At 36.5% G+C, this 12,628-nt stretch overlaps 1 protein-coding gene across 1 annotated transcript in view; it reads right to left on the bottom strand.

Moving 5' to 3' along the window:
- Nucleotides 1-12,628, bottom strand: part of scarf2 (scavenger receptor class F, member 2) — a 35,646-nt gene that overhangs the window by 16,790 nt on the left and 6,228 nt on the right. The window contains exons 2-7 of the mRNA XM_030144280.1: nucleotides 12,109-12,167; nucleotides 11,910-12,011; nucleotides 7,791-8,310; nucleotides 6,578-6,796; nucleotides 6,217-6,345; nucleotides 4,311-4,414 (exon numbers count right to left, since the gene is read on the bottom strand). Of these exons, the coding sequence (XP_030000140.1) occupies nucleotides 4,311-4,414; nucleotides 6,217-6,345; nucleotides 6,578-6,796; nucleotides 7,791-8,310; nucleotides 11,910-12,011; nucleotides 12,109-12,167 (1,133 nt within the window). The remainder of the gene's footprint in view (nucleotides 1-4,310; nucleotides 4,415-6,216; nucleotides 6,346-6,577; nucleotides 6,797-7,790; nucleotides 8,311-11,909; nucleotides 12,012-12,108; nucleotides 12,168-12,628) is intronic.

Genomic DNA, 12,628 nt, shown 5'->3' with positions numbered 1-12,628 from the left:
TGTTTTTTTAATCGTTTTTTCAGCACAACTACATCTATATCATCTGCCTATTATTTTTTTCACTTTAACCTACTATACCAACATAAAAGGCCAGAAAACACACAAAAAATATCTAAAATTCGATTTGAAAAATGTACATAATTTATTGCATAAATAACACAAAGATGCTTTACGAATCTTTTTAAAGACTTTAAAAGTGAATATTGGTTCCAAATATTAGGTATAGAAAATTAAAATTGTAATAAATTAAAACTATACTCAAATATTTGACATAAAAGCATTTCTTTACATAGGCGGTTTTTTCCCCTAAAAGTGCGGTAATCAAACACAGTTATCATGATAATTAGAATTTAAATGGTAATACTAACCGTCTGCAATTTTACCACAGTTTACCGTTATACCGGTAATGGTTACATCCCTAGTTGTAACGCAAGCGCTATTGAACATGTACCGAGTAAAATATTACTGAAACTTGATTAGTAATACCCTACACTACTGCGTAAAAAGTAATCAGTTACTGTAATGGATTACGTTAACCCCAACATTGGTTAAAAATAAATTTCCTACATGACACATAAAGCATGTGAGATTGCAGTAAAGCTAATATGATCTCCCTCAAGACATCAAACCACTTACCCTTTCACTTAAACCCATCATCCCCCCACTCTTCACCACAAACCCTTTACAATAACTCATCAGTGATTTAGTAGCACCCCTCCCTCCTCAAATGGGATACACCCCAAAGATAATAAGTGTTCTATTGCATAATGGACGACATTTGATGCTCACAAGGACAAATGACAGCAGAAGAGAAGCAAACCATCAGTTACAGGGTAAACAGCGGCGGCCCTAGAGTCTTTACGCTGTCACATAAGGCTGCAGATGGATTGTTAGGCAGCCTGGGCGTGGCATGTTGTCACTGCTCTGTGCTCACAGCTGGATAAAGGATGGAAAATGGTGGAAGGAGGTGAGGCAAAACTAACAAGGGCTTATGATATCACTCACCTACCTGCTACCACCCAGTGTGTTCGCTAATCAAACTCCGTGTTACGCTGAGCAGGTTATATTATGTTAACCCTTTCATGCATAGTGGTCACTACAGTGGACAGTTATTCTACAGCTGTTCTCTTGTATATTCATAGGATTTGTTGTTTTAATTCCATGTCAACCAACACAGCGGACACTTATGCACCATCCCATACAGGGGTTGGACAAAATAATGGAAACACCTTAAAACATCAACAAAATATAATTTAATATGGTGTAGGTCCGCCTTTTGTGGCAATTACAGCCTCATTTCTCCGAGGTATTGATTCATACAACTTGTGAATTGTTTCCAAAGGAATTTTAAGCCATTCTTCAGTTAGAATACCCTCCAACTCTTTTAGAGACGATGGCGGTGGAAATCGACGTCTTACTTGAATCTCTAAAACTGACCATAAATGCTCAATAATGTTGAGGTCTGGGGACTGTGCCGTCCATACGAGATGCTCAACTTCATTAGAATGTTCCTCATGCCATTCTTTAACAATTCTAGCTGTATGGATAGGGGCATTATCATCTTGAGGTGAAGGTGTTTCCATTATTTTGTCCAACCCCTGTACACTCCAATTCACACCATTACAGTAACTTTGCTGTTCTTGATAAACCTGATCTGCAGTAACATGTCTGAGTGTAAATCAATTGCTTGTCATTATTATTATTAAACAGTTTTGTTTTGTTTTTTTTTTACATAAAAGTTTTTTTTGGTTTTTTTGCATATTATCTCCATGAAGTGAGTAATGACTAGTATTAGAGTCAGGGTTGTGTATCGGCAAAAATCTGGCGATACGATACAAATCACAATACTAGGACCACGATATGATATATCACAATATATGACGATACTGTTAAAAAGGCAGTTTTTAATGGTTTTGTTTCTTTTTTAAAAGATTATTTCCTGGAAGAATTGAATTACACCAGAAATATGCACAATACTAAACACATTTCTATTTGATCGTAACAGGAGCTAATGCTATATCACAAAATGTTCCTGTGTTCAAACTTAAATTATGTTTTACAGACATTACACTTTAAGATCTTGTTCAAATGTTCATATTCTACTAGTTCACAACTAACATCAGAACATTATTTTAGTTCAATCCCAACAAAGGAACTAACATTGTTTAATTAAACAGTGTTAAATAATAATAAATAAAATATAAACAAAAAAGAAAAACAGAAAAACTAAAATGAAACTTCACAATATCTGCATTTAAATAAATACCTAAAAATATCAATACAGTACTTTTTAATATCGATACAGTATTGTGAAATGAAATATCGCGATATATTGCAGAAGCGATATTTTGTTACAGCCCTAATTAGAGTATGTTAAAATGTGAGAAAACATTAGATTAGCTGCATTAAAAGTGTTGTTATTTCATAGTTTTCACATGATCTGTCAGTAAATACATGTTTCTTTACTTCAAAAACTAAACGCATGGTGTCAAGCTGGGTGGACATTTTTGGAACTCCATGAAAAATAGATTCATAAGAAAAGTTTCAATCGCATTGTTTTTTTTGTTTGTTTTTTTATGCCTAAAGAGGGATAAAAATATTTGGGAAAATAAATCTTGATTAAGGTTCTCACAATTCATGCATGAAAGTGTTGATATTTGTGTAAGAATGAAAGTAGAAGTACTGACTCAACTGATTACTCAAGTAGAAGTATGAAAGTAGGGTTCTGATATGTACTCAGAGTATAAAAGTCAACATAACAGTTTAAAGGACATTTCTACCTACGCAATAACCTCATGTCATATCGATGTAACATGAAGACTTCTATCTAAAAACATACTGAAAATAATGAACAGTACTACTCTTCAGTGTCAAAATCAGTCTTCAGTGTCATCAACACAACTCGAAACATTATGACGCCTTTTCACTGCAATCCAGTCTCCCTTTTATGTCGGTTACATCTTTTTACGTCTTTTACTTATTTATTTATTTTTTTGCCTTGTTGAACTCAGATTGCACTCATTTACTTATTTTGACCTAATGTTGCAAAACCAAGCGTATGCATATTTTACACTGTTTTCGTCTTATTAGATCATTCTGTCTTGAGAAATTGTCTTTTCTGTGTGTTATCGTCCCATGCATTTGTTTGGCGGCAAAATGATGCAAAATAAAAGTAATGCAAAATTCTCCTCAGTACAGATATTGAAAACTCTACTTAACCCATAAAGACCCAAACATCCACCGGCGACCAAAACCACCTAAACTGTTTAATACCTGTCGATCCACTTATCCTATCAATACGTGTAAATAATTGGTGTAAAATGCAGTTTGTCATCTTTTCGTGGTCATCAGATATGATCCATTTGGACGTTCAGAGGCTCAGCAGTTACCATGGAAACACCGTCATCTTCTGAAACAATGATTCACCAGCAAAACCCATAGAGTTTGATCAGTGACAGTGGATAGAGACAATAGATTTGACTGAAAAAAAGTCACTTTTTCTTCAGTTTTTTCTGTTTCTAATATAATAACCCTCAACTTTAATCTGATTATTAAATGAAATATAGGAAAATACCTTATTTTCACCGAAAAAAAGGCAAAATATGGAGGATAACTTTATAATAAACGGTGACAAATCACTTTAGAAAGGTTAAATATAGTGAACAATTTGTTTGGGAACTACCATAAAAATAGCACTGGGTCTTTATGGGTTAAATCCAGTATCAAACTATGTGTACTTAGTTACTTGTCTCCTCTGTATACATCAATATTTTCCTTGCCTGAATACAATCGCCTACTCTTTCCAAAATAATCCACTTTGTCGTCTACTCTCTGTCCCCCTTCCAAGTTCTCTCTCTTTTTCTCTTCCCTTTTTTGCCATCCCCCCCTTTATTTCTTCTTCCTTCCTCTTTCTCTCCCTTCCTCAGGATGACAGCCAACAAACACAGCCATAAAAAGGACACCAGTCACTGTTGTGCATCTGGAAACACGATCACGGCCTTGCTAACTCAACCACTACACACTCTGGCCTGAATAGATGTTTTTGTGTGTGTACAGCCAACTATTAGAGATACACACAGGCAGCTGTAATGGCATCTGGCTTTTAGGACAAACTGTGGAGAGGGTTATAATCTTTTGTCTACGTGCAGGAGTCAGAAATATGTCTTTTGGTTTTTTGTTTTTTGTTTTTTTTTGTCTGAGAGCAAGAAGGGAACATTATTTAGAAAAACACTAATTTCTGACCACCGCTGTTCCCAGAAAACCTAATAAAACACAAAGCATGCGGTTGCTCATGAAAAATATATCCTTACGGAGATAACAGGCACCGGACACAGGATCACAGTTCTTGTCATGGCAAGAGCAGGTTTGGTTGCAGTTCACTCCGTACTGTCCACGTTGGCAGGTCATATTACAGCTTGAATACAGAGAAGAGACAAAACAACATGGGTTTAATGTCCAAGTGAGAGATGCCAAGAAATCCGATTAATCAACCTTTCTTGCATGTATTATTATTTCCTGGTAGGGCTGCAACTAACAACAAGAAAAGCACTAAGAGAGCGCAGACCTCCGCCAAGACAGATCTGCCCCCCCACCCCCCCCCCGATCACCACCAAAATTTAATAATTTCTTCCTTGTGCCAGTATCAACATTTCCTGAAAATTTCATGAAAATCCATCCATAACTTTTGAATTATTTTGCTAACAAACAAACAAACAAACATGCACGCACGCACGCAAACACACAAAGCAAAGTGATCACAATACTTCCTGCCTCCTGGCAGAGTTAACTAGAAGCACTTGGAGAGCGCAGACCTCCGCCAAGGCAGATCAGTGGCCCCCCCACCCCCGATCACCACCAAAATTTAATCATTTGTTCCTTGTGCCAGTATCAACATTTCCTGAAATTTTCATCCAAATTCATCCATAACTTTATGAGTTATCTTGCACACAAACAGACAGACAAACCAACGCCGAAAAAAACACAACCTCCTTGACGAAGGTAATAATTTTAATAATCGATAAATCTTTAGATAATTTCAATAACCAGTTGCTTCACACAAAAGACTCAATTCTCAAAGATTGGTATTTAACCCAAAGCAATATAGGCTGCAGAAAAATCACTAATGAGTACATCCTCGCAAAGGTTTCGGGTATAGTTAGTGACACTAGCCCGCTACCTAGACTTGTTATGGCTACAGACTAGCAAGCTACAGTCTTCAACCAGCTCTGTTTATAGGCTATCAAACTAGCATTGTATGTATTAGTTCCAGTCAACAATAGGTAATGTTAATGGTGGCCTGATAAACGGAGATGGATGAAAATGCTATAATTATGACGATAGTGTCTAACTAGCTCGCAGGCTAGTAGGCTATCTTAAGCTAGGTTTACATTATGTTCCCGGTGGCCATGGCAGCCCCGTTTGCCTGACACATAGTGCGCCATGGGATTTTGGCCATTTTTTTTTTTTTTATTCATGTTTTGTTACATAAACGGAGCACTACGTTTTGGCCAAATGGGGCTGCCATGGCCACCGGGAACATAATGTATCCGATCCAATCTAATCCAACTTTATTTGTAAAGCACTTTAAAACAACCACCCTGGACCAAAGTGCTGTACAGAAAAATAAATAAAAACCACAATACAAGAATAGATTAAAAGACAGAACTGTAAAATAAATAAATAAATAAATAAATAAATAAATAAAAATACAGAGGAACAGATAAAACCTAAATAAAAGAATAAAATACAAGAATACATGAAAACATGAAAAGCTGTACAATTAAAAACAACAACAAATAAGAACAATAAACCAATACCAAAAAAAAATAAAAATAAAAATAAAAAAAATAAAAAAATAACAATAATGTAAACGTAGTTTTAAAAATCTGACCCAGTTTCCGAAGCCTCAGCCATGCTACTCTGTGTTTTCCTCTAATACACTACACAGCGTGCGGGCATGCCTCAATACTAACGTGCTCAAGACCCAGCGAATCAACTGCCGAATTCATTGCCAACGTTTTTCCGAATCGATTTGGCTCCACTGAATCAGTTCGTTGTTGTAGCAACAGTTACTGGAGCAAAAACTCAAGATACAAACATGCTTCCTTTGCGTTCCCAGTCATCATATAAAAGCCATGAGGCCCTTTAGATTATGCACCGTAAAACTGCATGTACATACATTATTTTTTTTAAGATATGAGGTGTTTTATCACTTACTAGGTTCCATAAAAGCCCGGGTCACACAAGCACTCCCCAGTGACAATGTGACAGATACCATTAAAGCAGTGACTGCAGTTGTTCTCGCAGTTCTCGCCATACGTGCCGTTGGGGCAGCGCACCTCACACCTATCAAACACAAAAGGAATGCCATGATTACAGTCATTATCAAGCCTGGCAGTGTGAGTCAGGAACATTATAGATAGCATGTGGAAAATGGCACACAGTAGCTACTGCTTAAAGGCACTGCTGTAATGTTCGTCTTTGAAAATGAAAAAGCAGTGTGCAAGATGAAAGACGAGCTTAGCGCCAAAACACGAACATCATGTCATTATTTTTAGTGCCGTGTATGATGTCTTACCTGTCTCCAATCCAGCCGGGGTTACAGTGAGAGCATTTGCCGTGAATAGGGTCGCAGTGGTGACCGTCTTTACAGGTGGGACACACTTCTTGGCAGTTTTCCCCAAAGAAACCTTTAAAGCAAAGCTGATCACACCGTGTCCCGTTCCAGCCTCTATCACAGGTGATGCAGCGTCCTTCTGTCACCTTACAAGGCTGTTGGCCCTTACAATGCCCACACCTGTTATCAGAAAAAAAACAGGAAAATATATTATCCATTAGCCTGCTTTATAATGTAACCCATAAAGACCCAGTGCAGCTTTTGTGGCGGTTCTCCAATTCATTTTTCTCTATATTTAACCTTTTTTAAGTGACTTATCATTGTTTAGCATAATATTATGCTCCGTATTTAGCATTTTTAAGTGAAAATTAGGTATTTTTCTATATTTAATGTACTGTAATCGCACAGATGTTCATAAAAGCTGAAGTTAAAAGTTGAATACTAGATCAAAAACAGAGAAAACTGAAAAAAAGTGACTTATACAGTAAAATACATCATTAACTGAACATAAAAACAAGCGTCTCCATCTCCAGCTCCAATGTTTGAATCAATGAAAAGATGACAAACTGCATTTTACACCAATTATTTACATGTATCCATAGGATTAGTGGATCAACAGGTATTGAACAGTTTAGATCAGGAGTTTATTATGGTCGCCGGTGGATGTTTGGGTCTTTATGGGTTAAAAATCTAAAAAAAAAAAACAAAAAAAAACTCTTAGGTCTCAATTAATACAGAAAAAGTGTTTTAAAAGGAGGTAGGAATCATCTGGATTACTTTGCTTTAATTTGTAGCTGTTATTACTCACAAAGAAGACAAACAACCCTGAACTCTGTGTTCACTTTGGTTTATAGACACTTTTTGTGTGAGAACAGCATAGTCTATGAAAGGTAAAGCACTTAACCTGAATTGCTTTTACATGTTGGCAGATGATTGCGGTATAATGTGAACCAACTCCCAAAGCTTACTTTATTATTGCTCCATTAAGTAACAGGTTCAGATATTTTAAGTATTATCAGCTGTTACATATATCAAGTCTTATTTCCTACCAAAACCACAAAACCACACCATTATATAGACGTAGATTATCAGGCAGGACAGGCATCTGTAAAACGACATGTTTCCTGTGTTTCTGAAATGCCACATTTGATTTCTGCCAAGTTCTTTCTCCCACCTGTTCCTGCAGTTCTGACCGTAGAACCCGGCCGGACACGGTTCCCTGCAGAACTTCCCACGGTACCCCGGTGTGCAGGTACATGAGCCGTCCGCCTGGTTGCACTTGCCGTGGATGCACTGACAGTATCGTTCACACCTTGGGCCCCACAGACGCTCCCGACACTGGCAGCGTCCTGTGAACTGGTCACACGGTGAGTTATTGCAGTTACATTGGATGGCGCAGTTCCTTCCCGTCCAGCCGGGGTTGCACTGGCACCGTCCTGTCATCGCGTCGCATACTGAGTTGACACTACAGTAGCAGTTGTTGTTGCACTGGGGACCCCAGGCGCCAGGGTGGCATGTGCATTTGCCCGTGTCTTGGTCACACTTTCCTTTTTGGCAAAGACACGCATTCTCACAGTTAGGACCCCAACGGTTATGGTTGCAGGTACACGCTCCGGTAAAGTCATCACACTGGCCATTGGGGTAACAGTTACATTTCCCCTTGCAGTCAGGACCCCAAAACTGAGCAGGACATTCTGTTAAAAGACAGAGCAGTCGTTAGAAATGGTCCACATATAACAGTACCAAGGTTATTATTGTTAACGAAAACTAACGAAAAGACGAAAACTAGCATTGTAAAAACATTTTCGTTAACTGAAATAAATAAAAACTATAATTAAAAGGAAAAAATGGTAACTAACTGAAACTGTATTGTGTGCTTACAAAACTAACTAAAATGGATAAAAATTATGGATAAAATTCCCTTCGTTTTCATCTTTGTTAATGTCAGAATGATACGAAATCGGTTTATTTCCCTCGAGCAATTTTAGCTGCTGGCACCATATGATATTTAACAGTCCGTCACTTCTAAACACTTGTCATTTAGAATCGTCTTCTGGTCCCCACTCTACTTGGAAACATGGAGACTAAAGTTGGGAGAAAGCAGCAGAGTCCTGTCTGGGATTTATTTGAATACGACAGTGAAAAAGATAAAAGATAGAAAAAAAAAAAACTAAAACTAAACTAAAACTAAGCATTTAGAAAATAACGAAAACGAATAAAAACTGGCAAACCTGCTCTACAAACAAAATAAAACTAACTGAATTTGAGAAAAAAAAAGTCAAAACTAAATAAAACTAAACTATGACGAAAAATCCAAAACTATTATAACCTTGAACAGTACTGTAGTAATAGAAAGTATGGTCTATATATCGCCCTCTTTCTAGCAACTTTTTACTTTTACTCTGTTCACTAAATAAAAAAATTCACAACATGTGAATTTACGCAAATGTTATGACACAGTGACATCAACAGTACCAGTGAGTACAGTGAGTCGACACTCTGAGGTCCAATGTGGTCTGCAGGGTCTGTAAGGTCCACCTCTGCATGAACAGTGAGTGGACCTGCTTTGTTAGGTACCATGAAGTAATGGTACTAATGTAAGGAATGATGTTCAAAGGGATCATGTGGATGTGGACAGGGGTCTGGATCAGCACTTATGTTGGTCAAATGTTCTAAAAGTCATGTTCTAATGTTCTAAAACACATGTTCCTTTCACCTTATATGTGTTGTTCCTGTATTTTTATAAATAATTCTTGGATTTTTTTTTTTTTTTTTTTGCAAGGAACCAAATACGGAAACTTTATTGATCTTGATTGTCTGCATGACAATAGTTGCTTTTCCATTGAACATCTGCGCAAACTTTACCGATATTTACTAAATGTCGAAAAAACACAAGTGCGTAAAGTCGGATTTTCCATTAAATCAATTAAATTTATTATCGCAAAATGACATGAGAGGGCAGTCCATAAACATAGTGACGAATGTAAATATCGTGTTGATTTACAGATATATTCATTATTATTATATATTACCCCTCTATCCTGTCTTCTACTTCTATGATTTTTTTTTTTTTGGCCATTTATGGGCAAGGAACCAAATATGGTTACTTCATTGACCTTGATTTTCTACATAACAATAAAACATTTTGAAAAATTTCACAAAAGTAATAAAGTCTTGTTACGTCCTCTAATAACACACTATGGTTGAAATTTTAAATTTCAGAGTATTTCTATGAGTGCCCTCTAAAGGGTTAAGTTTACTGAATCCATTTACTTCAGCTTAAATGGAAAGGACTAAATCTGTTGGTGTGTCCATCTGTGCACATCACATAAGATAAAAATGACATGAAACGCACAGCGAGATGAAACGGCCATGACAGAGCGACTACACTGCTGACATAAGGCATGATAAAACTTCATGTTGCGTCGCTGACATTGAAAACTGACACACAGTTCATGATGCTGAGTCTACAGTTTCTTATTTTATTTCAAGTTAGATGGGTATAATAGTTTTCATGTTATATTAATATAACATGAGGTTCCGTTTTTTGTTTTTTTCTTGCACACAAACAGATGGCAGAAATGTCCTTCAAACCCACCACTGTTTACTTCTGACTACATGTCAAAGCCAGTATAAATTCACTTTTTCTTCAGTAAACAAGTTGATCGTTGGTATTATTTCCGACGACTTCTACTAGAGTAAAGAAATATAAACAACAAAAATCATACAAAAATCCAACAAGCAACAATTTAATAATCTAAAAATACAAAGAATATTGGGTATTGAAAGACTTATACCACTTAAACCTTTTATCGGGTAAGTGACTATTTTTGGTCATTTCCACACATTACAAGACAGTGAAAGTAACAGTTCCACTGAGTACAGTGAGTCAACAATCTCAGGTCCAATGTGGTCTGCAGGGTCTGTAAGGTCCACCTCTGCATGAACAGTGGGTGGACCTGCTTTGTTAGGTACCATGAAGTAATGGTACTAATGTAAGGAATGATGTTCAAAGGGAGAATGTGGATGTGGACAGGGGTCTGGATCAGCACTTATGTTGGTCTAATGGTCGAAAAAATACATGTTCCTTTCACCTTACATCTGTTTTTCTAGTATTTTTATAAAATTCTTGGATTTTTTTTTTTTTTTGCCACTTATGGGCAAGGAACCAAATATGGTAACTTCATTGACGTTGATTGTCTACATGACAATAGTTACTTTTGTTTTGGACATATGTGCAAAACTTTACCAATATTTACTAAATGTCAAAAAAACCCAGAAGTGCATAATGTCAGTTTTTCCATTTAATCACAAATGCGAAGGTTTTTTTTAATTTATTATCGCGAGATGACATGAGAAGTCATTGCATAAACATAGTGACAAACATAAATATCACGTTGATTTACAGATATATTCATTATTATTATATATTACCCCTCTATCCCGTACTAAATTTAAAAAAGGATTCAGTTTCCTGGTGTGTCCACACATACCACGCCATGTTTCTTTTAAAACTCTTCTTCGCTTGTTGTAACGTCCGTCAACATCCTTTTTATTTATTCATGTGACTCTAGTTGCGTAAAAAGGTCTTTCCATTGCAGTTTTGCATGATATACCATTCGCGCTATGCACAAAAAAAAAAAAACACCTCTTGCCAGTGCAAAAACTTTTAAAAATGAACAATGAGACTTTTGGTGAAACTGTCATTTTTCCATTAGATAAATTTTTATACGCAACTTACATTTGCGAAATTTGAGGGTCAATGAGAAAGTAACTAATAAAACATTTTGAAAAATGTTCACAAAAGTAATAAAGTCATGTTATGTTCTGCAATAACACGCTAAAGTTGAGATTTTGAATTTCAGAGTTTTTCTCTGAGTGCCCTATAAAGGGTTAAAGAATAAAAAAAAATGTAATTGTGTATAAAAACAGGGCTGTAGTTGCAGAATCTGGTAATGTGATATAGTATATTATGTAAATTGTGATACTATGCAGGGGATGTACAACAATTTTCTTTCAATCTCACTTCAGGAAAATTGTTATAATATAAAAGAACTCTTACAAATGTGCATAAAATCTAGTTTCTGTCATCTTGTGCAGTCCTATTCTTAGGATTATCATTAATATTCCACTGTATGTTTTGAGTGTTTTTCAGAAAACATCATATCAGACATCATACACAAATAAATTTACAAGGTGAAACATGTTCCACTAACTATAGCCAAGACACTCAGCTTATAAAATGTGGAAATGCTGGAGAAAAAAAAAAAAAAAAAAAAAAAAAGAATCTTACTAGTGTCACAGCTGGCTCCAAAATATCCATGTCGGCAGCGGCATTCATTGGGCCTGACACACACCTCCTTTTCCTTGCAGGTGAAGTTTCCTTCGCAGAGAGCTAAGGCGAATAAGAAAAGGCAGTATTATTCAAAGGGCTTACACAATGAGCCGTATGACAGGTGATGATAAATGTTATCCCTCGATCTGGTACATACGTGTCAGGCATTCGTCCCCTAGCTGCCCCCATCCACTGCAGCACACCGATCCTGACGACCTGCAAACCAAGTTATGAGATTCAGAAACGAGAGGAAGAAGATGAAGGTAATCTACGGTAAAACAAACACACATATCAAAGCATCCACGCCCAACACAGCCGGCTCTTTCATCTTGTACTTGGGTGCTTCTATGAAACAGTCCCTAAAAACAGGACAGAGAGGCTAAAAAATTCAAACCAGATGTAGACTAATGTTATGAAGCAAGTTTGGGTTTGGATTTTTCAGATAAAACACATTTTTAAATAAAGTTGTTTATACAAAAATCCACACGTAACATGGTAAAAAGGACACGAAAATTACACGCTACTGTTTTTTCTAATATCTTTTTATTCTCTCACAGGTACATTTTGGGAATTGAACTAATTATGCAAGGCAGTGTTTCACAAAAATGGCCGCTGTTGCAAAATCCCTCGCGATTTATTTGTGTTTTAATGGGCAGGTACTGCATGAAACACCAGTG

The sequence above is a fragment of the Sphaeramia orbicularis genome, chromosome 9 (genome assembly GCF_902148855.1).
Source record: "Sphaeramia orbicularis chromosome 9, fSphaOr1.1, whole genome shotgun sequence".
In the NCBI taxonomy this organism is placed as follows: domain Eukaryota; kingdom Metazoa; phylum Chordata; class Actinopteri; order Kurtiformes; family Apogonidae; genus Sphaeramia; species Sphaeramia orbicularis.
The sequence above is the reverse complement of the archived record's forward strand: the minus strand, read 5'-3'. Positions and strand labels throughout refer to the sequence as shown.